Here is a 14,250-nt window from a genome sequence, read left to right as displayed (position 1 = left end):
GACACCCATCTGAAAGGCTCTCTACAGAAGTCAATATAGAATCCATAAAGCTTCCAGGAGGAGGGTGTAGAGAGAGAAGAGAGGTTGATGGCAGAAGCCTTGGGGATGCTTACAATGTGCTGGGAGATGAGGAGGAGGCAGGAAAATGGCATTTGCAGAGGTAGGAGGGAAATCAAGAGAATTCACGGTCATTGGAGCCAAATGGAATGGGCCCAGAGAATGTGCCCATCCACATCACTGAGTGCTACAAGAAGGTAGAGGAGAACATGGCTAAATTATTTGGAAACTAGGAAGTCTCTGATTAAAATGGAAGCCAGATCAGCAGTGTTTGAGGGATGGGAAATAAGACAGACAAGGCAGCAAATGTGGACTAGCCTTTCCAAACATGTCAACTCAGGCGAGGGGAACAGCGACCTAAGAACTGAGATAATGTAAGTGAAGCACTTAGCAGAGCAAGTAACTTGCCAATTGATGTAACACGTTGTCTTTAACAAGGTGGTAGTTGGGGTCGGGGGGGGGGGGGGGGAATGGGAAAGGAGAAGAAGTGGAAAAGTTGCTGTGTGAGGGGGAGAGAAAATGATGGAGTGAGCCAGACTCTGGCGGCAGGGGCGGCGGGGTGGCAGTGTTGGCATTGAGTATTTGGACTTCGTATTTGGAGGACTTGCTAGGGAGCACAGGGAGGTAGATCTTGTCAAAACCTGATTTGGGTTAAGCTGTCACCTGCTGGTTGTTAAGGGAGGCTGCTGCTTTTGTTCCATTTTCTTAGAGAGTCATGCTGAGTCAGCCTGGGGTGTCTCTCACTCCCAGAATTTTCCAGAATGTCCTGGAGCCCCGGGTTTCTGCCTCTTTGCCTCCCCCTACCTGCTGTTCTTGAGTTGGAGGCAGCTGGACCTGAGCAGCCCCAAGATGTCCCCAGCAGGCATACACTGTGAGAGGGAGTGTCAGAGAGAGAGAGAGAGCACTTTCACAACTTCCCCGTGGGTTGCCCTCTTTTAACAGTCTGCACCTTCACCCTGATTCCATGTGACCTGCCATGGTTAATGACACTTCGGAAGCACTTGCAAGGGTTTCCACGGGCCCACTGATGAACTTGCCTATCTCCCGGGTCAGCTCTGCCAAACTGTCCCCACTCTGCTGCGCATGGTTGTTCTCACCCCTGCTCCAAACCCTGTCATTTCTCACCCTGAAGTAGTGCCACGGTCATGGGAGAGGCCTCCCCACCCTCCCAGCCTCCTTCTCTGGTGTATTTCACATGTACCCTTTGCTTCATTCTGACCAAACCTACTCTCATGCCTGTGACTCTCCACCTCTTCATAAAGTGCTCTTCTTGCTGCAATGCCCTCCCTTTTTTCCACAGGCCAGCCCCTCCTCATCTTTCAAGAATGGCATTCATCTGGAAGCCTTTCCCAACATTGCCCCTACTACAATCACTGGTGAGTTGGATGTGCTTCCCCCACCCCCAGCATTCCCATAGCAACTGGTGGCTGGCCCCTTCTTCTCTGTTATTCCTTGTACCTAATGGTAACAGTTGGGGAATGTCTGTCTCGTTCTCAGATTAGGAATTCCTCCAAAATGAGGATTAGGTCTTATTAATGTCTATATTCCCAAGGAATAACTAGTTCCTATCTACCACATAGTCCTCCTTCATTCCTCAGTGGCCATTGGTTGAATGCATAAATGTCCTCATTACAGAATGGATGTCTTCTGGCAGTAAGATAAAGGAGGCATGTGAAAGTGAACTCTCCTCCTTGCCCTGAGACACATAGCCAGGCTCCTCCATCCCTGTCGCTATCCTATCCTTCCATGACTCAAGAGTTGCCAGTTTTCCTGTTAGTTCTTTTCTTTTTATTCCACAAATTTCAACCTTTGCTGAGATGTTTAGTTACCCGTAGGCAAAAGGGTGTTTCTGGTTGTTACTGGGGTTGCTAGTCTGAGTCTCCTTCCTGTGTGTCAAGTAGACTCTTTTCTGAGGGTGTCCAAATCTCAACAGGGCAGCGGGTCCTTAGACAAGGTGCCACAGGCAGGGGGGACTTCCAGAAGATACCGCTGCCCAAGAATTGGCAGAGTCGAGACTGTGTCAGCATCCATGGTCAAAATGCTGGCAGGTGTATCCAGGTGCCATAACACGAGGGGTCCAGAGCCAGGTCCAAAGGGTGACAGAGGGTTTGAGAGTGCCCAGGAGTCAAACGTAGATTAGGACTGAGGACTATTCAGAACTCTTGGTCTTAAGTGACCCATTGGAGCTCAATTGAACAAAAGGGGGGAATTTATTCAAAGGTACAGGAACAGAAGTGAAATAAGGGCTGATGGAATTCAGGGCCTTCTCTTCTCCTCCTCCTTCTCTCCCCCTTTCCCAGCTTTCTTGGGCCCTCTTGACAGAAAATACCACCAGGGCAACTCCCCAGTGTACATCCTATAGATCCATCCACAAGAAGAGAGACCACTCTCTCCTTCCCAGTTCCAAAGTCTCAAGGAAGTCGATCTGAGTGACTCATCTTGAGTCAGCCTGGGTCAAACAACCATAGCCAGAGGGACAGCAGCATATTTGTTGTATACATGTGTACATTGTGCAGAAGAACAGGTCCCTGAAAAGCAGAGGTTGTTCAAGACAACCGCATAGGTGTTCAGTTCTGGAAGCCAAGAGTTGGGCCAAGGTGATAAGAAGAATCCCAAGAGACTGAGAAGCAAATAAGTACAGGCTGGATCTTGGGTGACAACCTAGATCAGGTAGCCCAAGGTCTGATCATTCCAAAGAGCCCAGTCTCAAAAGGCAGTGTGGAAAAAAAGGTTTCTGGGCTTACATACATTTTGGAGATACTGCACTTCATTTCCTTCTATTTAAGATTTGCGTATGTATTAGAATATTGATAAATCTGAGAAGTCCTGTGAGAAAAGACCTGTTTCACTTTAAATCATAACAACGTGTATGCAGCCCTTCTTTTACTGGGATATCTATAAATCGTCCACCTTTCACAGTGCATACTTTGGAAACAGGCCCATAACATCAGCTGTCATCTGCTAGTTATTTTTATAGGGATTGGGATGGTCCATGGGCCTTGATTTAAAGCAGTGTTTCCCAAGCCACATTTATTTGCCTATGACCTCACTGGAGTTTGTCTTATATGTTCCCTCTTGTTATTATTTGATATATGTATTTTTAACGCTTATTTATTTTTGAGAGACAGAGAGAGAGAGAGAGAGAGAGAGAGAGCGCAAACACATGTGAGTGGGGGAGGGTCAAAGACAGAGGGAAAGAGAATCCCAAGCAGGCTCTGTGTTGTCAGTGCAGAGACCGTTGCGGGGCTTGATCACATGATCCATGAGATCATGACCTGAGCCAAAATCAAGAGTCAGACACTTAACCAACTGAGCCACCCAGGTGCCCCTTATTTGATATTTTTATCTAAATCAACTGACCAACTTTTTAGAGGTACAATTTTTTTTGCATGTTTATTTATTTTTGAGAGAGAGAGCATGAGTGGGAGAGGGCAGAAAGGGAGACACAGAAACCGGAACAGGCTCCAGGCCCTAACCTGTCAGCACAGAGCCCAATGCGGGGTTCAAACTCCTGAACTGCAAGATCATGACCTGAGCCAAAGTCAGATGCCCAACTGACTGAGCCACCCAGGCTCCCCAATCAACAAACTTTTTAAAAGCCTGATCCAAAACAGTTATATCCTTAAAATCATGGATTTGATGTGGTGGTTAAATATTTTCCCCCCATACACATGGAAATACATCCTTAACAATTACAGTAAAAGTGTTTGTCCATGCATTATCTATAATATTCTCAAGTACTAGGGGTGGATGGACCACATTGCAGAGACACTGATTTAAGGTGTCAAGAGTCAGGGTGGCTATGTGACAAAATGCCTGCACACCTGCAGGTTTGTGCACGGGACCATGCTTACTGTGCGATTTTGGAGTCTGTGATCTGTTTTTATGCCTACCCAGATCTTCTTTGGAGGGACCTGGAAATCAAATGCAGAGTCTCCTTTGGCTTTGGGGGTTGGCAGTAGAGTAGTAGTAAGAGACTCTGTTATTCCTTAAGGCGGTCCTTGAATTATCTTGGCCTACCTGCAGCAAACAGATAATATTGAAATGTCTCACTTGGTGGTCTAGGATTGATTCTGAGATGGGAAGTCTATTGAAAGACACCATTAACAAGGCGAAACTGGTTCTGGCAGTTTGCCTGAGAGAAAGAGCATAGCTTTGGAGTCAGGCATATCAGAGTTTAAACCCAAAATTCAGTACTTACGAGCTGTCTGTTCTCAAGAAACTTTTTTTTTATAGTCTAATAAAATTCTACCATTATTGTCATTGTCCAGATGAGGAAACTAGGGCTCAGAGAACTTAAGCAACTTGTCTGAGGTTACACAGCTAATTAACAGCAGAGCAGAACTCACACCTAGATTGGTTTGACTTCCATGTGTGCACTCCTAACCATTGTATTACCCTGCTTTCATTCATTTATTGTATGCCTCTTTGGTAGGATCTGTTGCTAGGTGTTGGGGATCAAGTTTCAACAAAGATAGACCTTGGGTTCAATAGGGGAGACAGACATAAAATCACTTATTGCCCTCCTTAGCAACTTAATAACAATTGTGATAAGTGTTACAAAGGAAAAGACACTCTATGAAGGGCACTTGATCCCAGTGAGGAAAGAGAGAGTGAGAGAATGTGGGGGAAGGGGATCACATTGAAAAAGTGATATTAATGTTGAGCTTTGGAGCATTCACAAGAATTAATCCCAAAGTGTTTACCACTAGATGTGATAGAGATATTTCAGTGGTCCATGGATGGACACTTTTTGTATTTATTTGTAAATGACTTCATAGACATTATTATTTCATAGATATTATTATTTAGGAGGAAGCTAAGTAAAGAAGGGGATCGATTAAAATAGTAAGTAAAATAGTGGAAGTGGTAAGTAGATATGGCAAAATTCACAGAGGTCACACTTGAATTAAGCAGGCTATGTGGCTTAATTCAAAAAGCTGGGAGCTACTTTAGGAAATTTGAGCTTTATGCCAAGAGTGATGGGAAGTATTGTGGGAAAGGGGTAAGGTAGACCCGTGTGTTGAAAAGTTCACTTTGGCTCTTGTTGGCTATCAGCTTGTGAGAGGGCCAGAATGGAGGCTGAGACCCTTGTTAGGAGTGTATTGTGATAATGCAAGCAAGAGATAGTGCAGACTTCGACAGATGTGTGGGCAGAAGAGGTAGATGGGTTGAAGAGAAGCAACCGGTTGGACTAATGAGAAAGGAAGGAGGAAGTTGTCCAGGATGGAGCTTTTCTAGCTGGGTGGAGGAAGATGTTGAGTTCGGCCCTGGAGAAGCTTGTGAGGTTATCCAAATGTAGATGTCACGTAGAAGGTTGTAGGTCACTTATCTCTGACACAGTTTGATAAAATAGCCCCACAGAGCTGTCGTGTTGGATTCAGAGCAGAGAACAAAGTAGGTGGTCCCTAAATGGCAGTTCTTTATCCTGTGCATCTCACTTCTGCCCTATAGTGTGCTAGGGATGCAACGATGGACAGAGCCAGGTCGTGTTTACCCTGAGGTCCCATTCCCTTGGCCCCCTGCACCACCACCCCTTTTCAGCACAATTCCTGACTCACAGTAGACGCTCAATAAATGTCTGTTGAATTAACGAAATAAATTAGGGCCCTTGTGACCCAGGACTACATGTACTCGTTTGGAAACTGGAGCTGCACCAGACCTTTGGTTGGTTAAAAAATTAAAATTAATAATAGTGTGAAATAATTCAGAAGGTTGAAAGGCATGGACAAAGGCTAGGGCGGGAGCTCCTGTCTCCTGGCGGCCTCGGCGCCCGGCTAGGGAGCAAAGAAGAGTTGGTGGAAGGGCTAGAGCCCAGGCCACCAAGTTATTCGCTGCTACGGAAAGGAGCACGAGGACAGCAGCTCGGCCGGGGACTGACGCGGTCCCGCCGCGGCCTTTAAAGGCCCACCACGTGGCCGCGCTGCCGGCCACGGTCCGGGGGCGGTGTCTGGGATGCGCCTGCGCACTGCCTCGCAGAGGAGTACGGCGTTCCGAGAAAAGGCGCGGGGAAAGGAAAGGAAGGTTGCTTAGGGTGGGCGGCCCTGGGAGGAGTCGACTCCTTATGCAAATCACAGCGGCGCGCAAGGGCCAGGAGGCGGGGCTTGCGATGCAAAGCCTGGTCCGCCTTTGGAAGCGCGAGGGGGCGGGCCCGCAACCCTCGGCCTCCTTCCGCGAGTCTCTGACGTCGCGACGTCTCGTTTAAAAGCGGCCGCGCAGGCGCAGTGAGCCGAAATGCGAACTTAGGCTGTTACACAACTGCTGGGGTCCGCTCTCGCCGCCCGCCCGGCAGTCAGTCAGCGTCGCCGCCGCTGTCGCCGCCTTAGCGGTTCCGGGAGTCTCAGGCCCGCAGCCGCCGCCGCTTACCCGCGCCTTCGGGAGCCTCCGGGAGCTCCCGTCCGCCCGCATAGGCCGGTCTCGACCGTCTGCGTCTCCTCGGCGCCACTCGCCGCCCGCCGCTCTCACCGCTCCGGCCGACATGAGCGGGGACCATCTCCACAACGATTCCCAGGTACAGTTCGGCACGGTCCTCTCGGCGCCCCGGCCCCACCCCGGCTCTCCGCGACCCCCAGCGCAGGCCCCGGCCCGGCCGCTTTGACAGGCCGGAGCCCCAGGCCAGGGGCGGCCGGCCGGCGGAGGTGGGCTCGCTAGGCCTAGGACGAAAGCCGCTAAGTTACATATTGGGGTGGCGGGGGTGGGAATGGCTGCCCCTTAAAAGGCCGTTCCCGGGGGGTCCCTTCCTCCCTGGGGCGCAGGGTGGGCTAGGCCCCCGGCTCCGCGCGCTCGCCGCCCGCGGGGTTAAATGTGCCTGTTTTGTTCATCTTCCCCCCTTTTCTTTCTCCAGATTGAAGCGGATTTCCGATTGAATGGTGAGTGTGCCCCCCGCCCCGACCCCAGGTCCTCCCGCCGCCGGCCGCCTACCCCGCGCCCCGCTGGAGCCGGGCAGAGGACAGACATGGCGTCCCAGAGACTAAGTCCCGGCTCCTCGCTCACCGGCCCCATTGTTCCCATCGGGCCGCCTCTGGACCCCCTTTCCGGGGACCCCAGCACCCCCAGATCACGGCCCTCCCAAGAGGGGGCAACGGAGACCCGGCGTCGCCCGCCGCCGGGCTTCGGGCAGCCTTTCCCGGCCCGGATTCCTCCCGGGAAAGTCGCCTTGTCGACAGTCGGGACTTAGTCTCTGCGCCATTTTCTTTTTCTCTCTCCTCTCCTTTCTGTGCCTGTGTCTCTTTCTCTCCCTCCCTCGGCTCTTTCCTTGAGCTGCCCAGAAAGAGCTTTCTGCAGAGCAAAGCCGTATAAATCATAGACTTCACCAGAGAGGGAAGGGTGGGAGACTGAATTGTTACAATTTTTTCCAAAGAGAACTTTATTTTGGGGGTTATTCCCTTTCTGCTGCTTGTTTGTTTCCTCTTCTGTTTCCAGAATGAAAGATATCCTCCGGCAACTGTTGAATTTGGTGGTGGTTGGGGGTGGTGATGGTGGAAGTTGTTTGTGATGGGAATTATGGTTCTAAAACTAAAGCTGCCCTTTGTGGAGTTCTTCATATTTTGAGATTGTTTTTCCCAAGTTGTGTTCTTTGCGGAGGTAGTAGTCCCTCCCTTCAGAAAGTTTGCAAGTTCTCTGTGGGCCGTCCAATGTAAATGTTGGACCCAGGGAGATAGATTTTTTTTTTTTATTAAAGTATTACTAGAACTTTTCATTGTGGCTGAGGTTCCTAAGGCAGCACTTTTCCCCCCTTTTTTCTTTCTTCCTTTTTTTTTATTTTTTAAAGAACCTCAGTTTAGTGTACTTGTCAGGAGGAAAGATTGTTGAGCATCTCATCTGGACTTGGTGTATTGGCCTTTTCTTTTGGGCTGTAGGGAAGAAAAAGAGATTTTATTTATTGAAACAAAGGGTGACCAGCACCCACCCCTGCTTCCTGTTCTTTTTTAGAGGTCTCTGTTTTTCAGGAATCAAGAGCTAGCTTGCTTTTCCCAGAACTTTATGATTTTGACCCCTTTTCAGCCAAATCGAGGCATTTATTTATCTTTGAGTATTTCCACTTCACTTAATCAATGAAGAGTTCCCCCAATAAAAAGCTCACCCTGAGGGCTTTTCAACAATCTTACTGAAGGAGAAAAGTACCCTCTGTAGTGTGCTGGGAATTCCCACTGATTCTGATGGTACATAATCCTGCTCAATTGAGTTTGGGTTCCGGGAACCTCTCCAATGGGAGAAACTGATGAGTATGTTTTCTGATGTTGTAATCAGCAGTCCATCGTGTTAGCCTGGTATACTGAGAGCAGCCTTATGTTCAGGTTTTGTAATGGGGCATCGAGCAAGAGATGGGACTCTGAAAGGAAAGATTCTGGTTAAATTCACATGTTGCATTTCTTGAACACCTGATATGTGCCAAACACTGCGCATAGTGCTAGAGCTGACCCTTTGGCCACAATGCTTCTCTTGCCCTCAATTCAGTCTATCGAGAGAGACATAATTAGTTAATTATAAGGTAGGTGCTAAGGCATATGTATACCCAAAATGCTTTGAGAAACTAGGGGACTTAATTTTGTCTGGGGGTGGGGAAATTTCTCAGAGGAGGTGACTTCTGAGTGTTGTGCAAGACTAGGTGCTGAGTGTCAGGGGTTGGAGTATTTCTTAACTATGTTGAGCTAACCTATCAGGGTTTTAAAAGGGAGATGAGGCCCCTGCAGTTCAGAAAACCGAAAAGAGTGTAGATGTTTCTTAGGGATGTGGGAGCAAAGAAAGGACGTGGCAGGTGAGGATTTGTAAAGAGTCCTTTTGACCTCTTTGGCGAAGGTAGGAGCAAAACACAGAAAAAGTGTTCTTTTGACTTTAAGACCAGGCTGAGTAGGTCATGTATTTAGTAGTGAAAGAAAGTTTAGTCCTTTCTCATCAATAAGTTATTCTCCATGTTGCTCACTTAAATTATACAAAGGAACTATTGAGTATGTGAATGATTGTGGGCTGGGTGGGTTGTTGATCTTTAATGCTGTTTCTATAGAGATTGAAACCGACTATATTGACTTCTAGAATGTGATCACTTGTAATTGCAGTAATTGTTAATATTTGTTGAATACTTACTGTCTGCCTGGCACGAATCTCAGCTCTTTGCATGGATTATCTAATTCAATTTAGTCCTTGGAAGGACCTTATGAGTTAAATACTATTATCTCTGTTTTATAGATGGGGAAACTGAGGCTTAGTATGTTTACTAGCTTTCCCAAGGGCAGGGAGTGGGGCACTCCAAAGCTCCCAGGTGTAGCCAGTATGCTATATATGTGATTGTAGTATGACAAAATTAAAAGCTGAACATCTCTATTTTCTCACAGAGCTGAAAAATGTGGGAGGGAAGGATTTGCTAGTTTGTCATTTGCTTACTTTTTAACTAACCTACTCCTTCAAGAGAAAAAGCATTTTAACTGCCTCCCTACCACCGTAAGTGTCTGACACTGGACTAATTATCTTTGTAAATATTGTTCAGAAGAAAGGTGTAGTGTTAGTAACTGTGTGCTTGCTCTATTAAGTAATAGCCTGGTAACAAGTGATTGATTTATGTAACCGTGAAAGACTGTTTTTAAAAAATAAAAATCAGTGTTTAATTGTACACAGACATGTCATTATTGATCTTTGTATTAAGAAGAGTTTGCTGTAGCACGATTGTAAGTGGACTTAGCTGAACTTACAGATTAACTGTGGAAGTTCATATATACTAACATCCCTCATTCTACCTGCCCTCGTCCCTTAAGATCTGAAAGGTTTTATGCCCTTTGGAGTTCATTCTTTACAATAGTTAACACTGTTGCTGTTCATTTGAAGTTCACAACATTCTGGCCCATGCTTAACTGCTGGGAAAATCTGTTATTTGTGAAATGCTTTTATATTTAAAATATTGATGGTGAGCTTGGAGTTTCAGTAGTAGAAACCGTAATCTTTTGACTACCTTTTTCCTAGGTGTTGGTAGCACTAAGTGTGGTGGGTCTGAGTCATTATTACAGTAACTGCCAGGTTATCCGCAGAGTTGAAAATGGTAACATCATGTTGGGGGTTAGTGATCCTTCTGCTGTTTCAAGTTTTTGCCCATCCACTTTGCATTTGTGGGGTTCTTCCCTCCTTGGGATGAGCAAAGTATAATGCTTGATTCCATCAGTGACTGACTATTCTAAGCAATGTTATATGGGATCATAATTTGACATCATCTTGTGTTGATTCTGGTTTAGCTTAATAGATTCGGATTGTATGGAAGAATTAAATATGAATTGTTTCTGATGCAGACAGATGTATTTCTGTGCTGTTAGTTGCAGGTTGAGGTGGGGGGTGGGAAGACTGATGATGTGGATATCTGAAAGTTACCATCACATTTTTAAAACTGCAAACTGATGGCGCCTTCAAATGACATCTGGCACGTCTTCTTGCTCAATCCAGGAGCACTTAAGTATCAGGCTCCAGTGTTTTTCTTTCTACAGCTAGACTCCTTGGGGCATCTTTTCAGAATTAGTGACTACTGTAGCATCTTAATACTATTTAGACTTGAAACAAAGTTGCTTGTCAACATGTGTTTTTTAGATTACTAGCATATCAGAACTTCCAAACAAATTTCAGATTCCGATGTTGCTGGTAAAACAAGAAAATCCAGGAGTTATTAAAGGAATCAGAAACACCTCATAGTTTGAAAGGTGAAACTAGGTAATATTGATGACACCAGCTTCTACTCTTTTCTACCAAAGTAGGTAAAATGGAAAATACAAACCCAGAGTTAGTCCCCAAATCTCACTTACCAATTGTAGTAAAAAAAGAATTATCTGACTTTTTTTAACATCAGCATGAAAATGAGGAATTGTGAGAGTTTGAAGGAGTGATTCATTAATTTGTTCTGGGTCCTAGTGAATTGGTATCCATTTATACCATGTACAAGAAAGAGCCAGGGATTCTTCACATGTTTTAACTCTTTTATTCCAAAATTAGGCCATTGGGGGTTTTTTGTTTGTTTTCAGCATATGTGTTGGGGGGGGGGGGTGCAAAAATATCTATGTTTTAGAAAGCTTGGTGTCGTGTATCAGTTATAACAGTTATCCTCTGCTAAGCGTATGCGAAATGATTCTATTGTACTTCATGGATATATTTCATTTTAGGAGGCTTCAGATTATACTGAATTTGTGCGTGTTGTATTAATTGGGTATTAATGCATATGAATGTTATGGATCTTTAACAACTTTAGCCACATTTTTAGTACAAAATAAAACCTGATTTTTATCAGATGCAAAGTTCTTTCCCCAGAAGTATGTTTTTGTGAGGGATTTCATCCTTCCCTTATGAAACTATGTTGAACTCCAATAAAGTTCTAGCTATATTTGGAAAAAAGGATTCAAGTGTAATTGTTTAGTTTTGAATGAGGCTATGGAAATGCTTGAATATTTGATATGGGACCCTGAGGTTTAAAAAAAAAAAAAAAAACCTTTTGAAAGAAGGTAAAAGGTAGTCAATTCATCGCTTTTGTATATGGGAGAGTCAGTTGAGTGACTTTTCCGTGTCCTGTGGTTTAGATAATCTGCCTCTTAAATATTTAGAGCCATTAACTTTGCATAACAAGGGCATTTGGGCTATTGAGAATTGAGAATTGGCTTCTTAAGGTAAAAAGGTTGGGATGGGAGAAGTTCCTAACTGGATTTTAAGAAGTGAATGAAGTATTGTGTTTAAAGGAAGCTTTCAGATTGTGATTAAACTTTGAGTAGTAATAGTTGGCACAAGTCTTTTCTCTATTTCCTTGTCTTGTAAATCCAAGTTTGAGATACAGCTTTCTATCCCTATGGCACCAGACCAGTCATGGAAGTGGGAAATCTAGAGAGGCAAGGAATAATTAGCGTTTTGCCAGCCTCTGCCCTTCCCCCACAACCTGCCTATCTAGGTGTGCGTTGTGTGTATGCTCTGTGTTGATAGCACCAGTGCTTGGGTACTGTGGAGGGGGTTAAAGATTGTGGGGGGGAGGGAGGGAGGACGGGTAGCATGGAAGCCTGGGCTTTATTATTAGGTGGAAAAAAGCTGGTAGAATATGTTAGATATTAATGGTTATTTTTGGTAGGGTTATAGGAAATGACAGTATGCTTAGTAGCAGGTATTATTTAACATGATTTTTATTCTGTATGTTCAAGAAAGATGCTAAGTATTTTTCAAACTGAGAAGTGATTTTGCTGATTATCTCAAGTATATCTTCAGGTATATAGATTGTAGTATCAAGCTATTAAATGTCTTTGTCATTTATGTCTCTAAAATTTTAATCAAGAAATTCAAAGGGACATAAGCAACTTAGGTGTTAAATTTCTTTTTGGATGGTATTCTTTTTAATTTGTTGGCTTAAGTTTTTATATCTAAGTTATCTCACTGCCACCTTTACCTTTGTATACTGTTCTTGGTAATTTTTCTGAAATTTATAGTAGATATTTTTATTTACATCTCCTTCCATGCCCTCTTAGGGCTTAGGGTAGATTTAGGGTAGAGGTGCATTAGATTTAGGGTAGAGGTGCAATTCTACCAGGCTGTTCATTCCTCTCTGAGCCTTTGAAGTTAACTTTGTTTCTGTGGATTGGAGGAACCAAAGAACTAGTTCATTGACATTCCTGAGATATACCTAGAGAAGCTCCAACAAAAGGTGTTAAAGCAGTCAGCATTACTGGGGACTTTAATTCTCTTGTCTTTGTTGATATTGTTGAGAACAGGTTTAATAGATCCCTGGGTATCTGACGTTTTCCTATTTTTTAAGAACAAAAACAAATCAGCCAACTCTTGGTCTCAATATTTGCATTTTTCTTAGCACAGCCTAGCAAAGATAGATGCTGGGATCTTTCTTGGAGAAGATATCTTTGGCTGTTTGGAATTCACCTTCCCCCATCCCCCTGAAAAGTTTTAAGTTGTAGGTTAATCCGCACTAGAGTACACTAGAAATGCACCCTTTGGGGGTGCCTGGGTGGCTCAGTTGGTTGAGTATCTGACGTTTGGTTTTGACTCAGGTCATGATCTCACAGTTCGTGAGTTGGAGCCCCGCATTGGACTCTGTGCTGACAGCACAAAGCCTGCTTGGGATTCTCTTTCCCCCTCTCTCTGCCCCATCCCTGCTTGCACTCTCTCTGTCTAAATAAATAAATAAACTTAAAAAAAAGAAATGTACCCTTTTGCTATTTTGTAAAAAAGTCCAGATTTTAATCTTATTACCATACGAATGCCTAGATTTAGAAAGGTTTGTAAGCAGAATACTGGCTGGGCAGAACTTAAACGTCGGAAGTTTCAAGATCAGTGGATTAGGGGATCTCATTGGCTAAGACCCTTTACTTTACCCAACTCCTATAAGATAGCCTCTTCATTTGTAGTGCGTTATCTGAGCTCTTGCTAGTCAGTAGAAGGGGAAGTGGAAGGAAAGAAACACATTTTGAGAGCTTAGTAGACATCACATTTTTGTATTCATTAAATGGGAATTTAATGGGAATAGTACAGATTGTATAGGTTTATGGGAGAAGCTGAGACCAAGAAAGGGAAATTTTGCTTTTTACACCTTCTCAACTCCTCTTTTTGGTAGCATACTACCTGGTCTAGATTATGGAAATCCCATACTGCAATTGGTAAGCTTCTGGTATAGATGTCACGGCCTTCCCTTAATTATGTGCTGGTAGAGAAAGTTTAGACCCCTTGCACCTGGAGGACTAAGTCTTCAAGAGATGATTTCGTGTAAAGGCTGGAACCAGAGTGCTACTGAAGGGTATAAGTGATGAAGAGGGAGGCTGTGGGGAGTACTTTCTTGAGCACCTGTGGTAAAATAGAAAATTGGAGTAGAAAAATCTAAGTAAGTCCCTATTCTTAGTATGAAACTTAACTTGGGCTGCCAAATTTTGTTTTGTTATCTGTAGATAAGGATGGTATTTCTATGCTTCACAAGCTATCGAGAATTTATAAGTATATAATGTGCCTCTTTGTCCATATTTTACAATTTAAGCTTTGGTCAGACAGCTTCTATTATGAAATAGATCTTTATTTTGAATGTTAGGTTTGACATACTGTTGTTGGTGACTCCTTTCTTCCTTCACTGGTATTCCCTGATAACCTTTTAAATCTTCCTGACATTTACACAGTGAACAGTAGCATATACCTAGAGTTGGTTGAGTCTTTAACTGAACTTCACAGCCTACACTGATGTCTTCTGACTGT

General features: G+C 44.5%; 1 protein-coding gene across 1 annotated transcript in view; it reads left to right on the top strand.

Moving 5' to 3' along the window:
* The first annotated feature begins 6,273 nt into the window (after positions 1-6,273).
* Positions 6,274-14,250, top strand: part of TOP1 (DNA topoisomerase I) — a 94,743-nt gene continuing 86,766 nt past the window's right edge. The window contains exons 1-2 of the mRNA XM_019458497.2: positions 6,274-6,568; positions 6,902-6,926. Coding sequence (XP_019314042.1) covers positions 6,536-6,568; positions 6,902-6,926 — 58 coding nt within the window. The 5' untranslated portion in view covers positions 6,274-6,535. The remainder of the gene's footprint in view (positions 6,569-6,901; positions 6,927-14,250) is intronic.

Source organism: Panthera pardus, unplaced genomic scaffold (genome assembly GCF_024362965.1).
Source record: "Panthera pardus isolate Hobbes unplaced genomic scaffold, ASM2436296v1 HiC_scaffold_25, whole genome shotgun sequence".
NCBI classification, from domain to species: Eukaryota; Metazoa; Chordata; class Mammalia; order Carnivora; family Felidae; genus Panthera; species Panthera pardus.
Note: the sequence above shows the minus strand (reverse complement) of the source record. Positions and strands in the feature narration are given on the sequence as shown.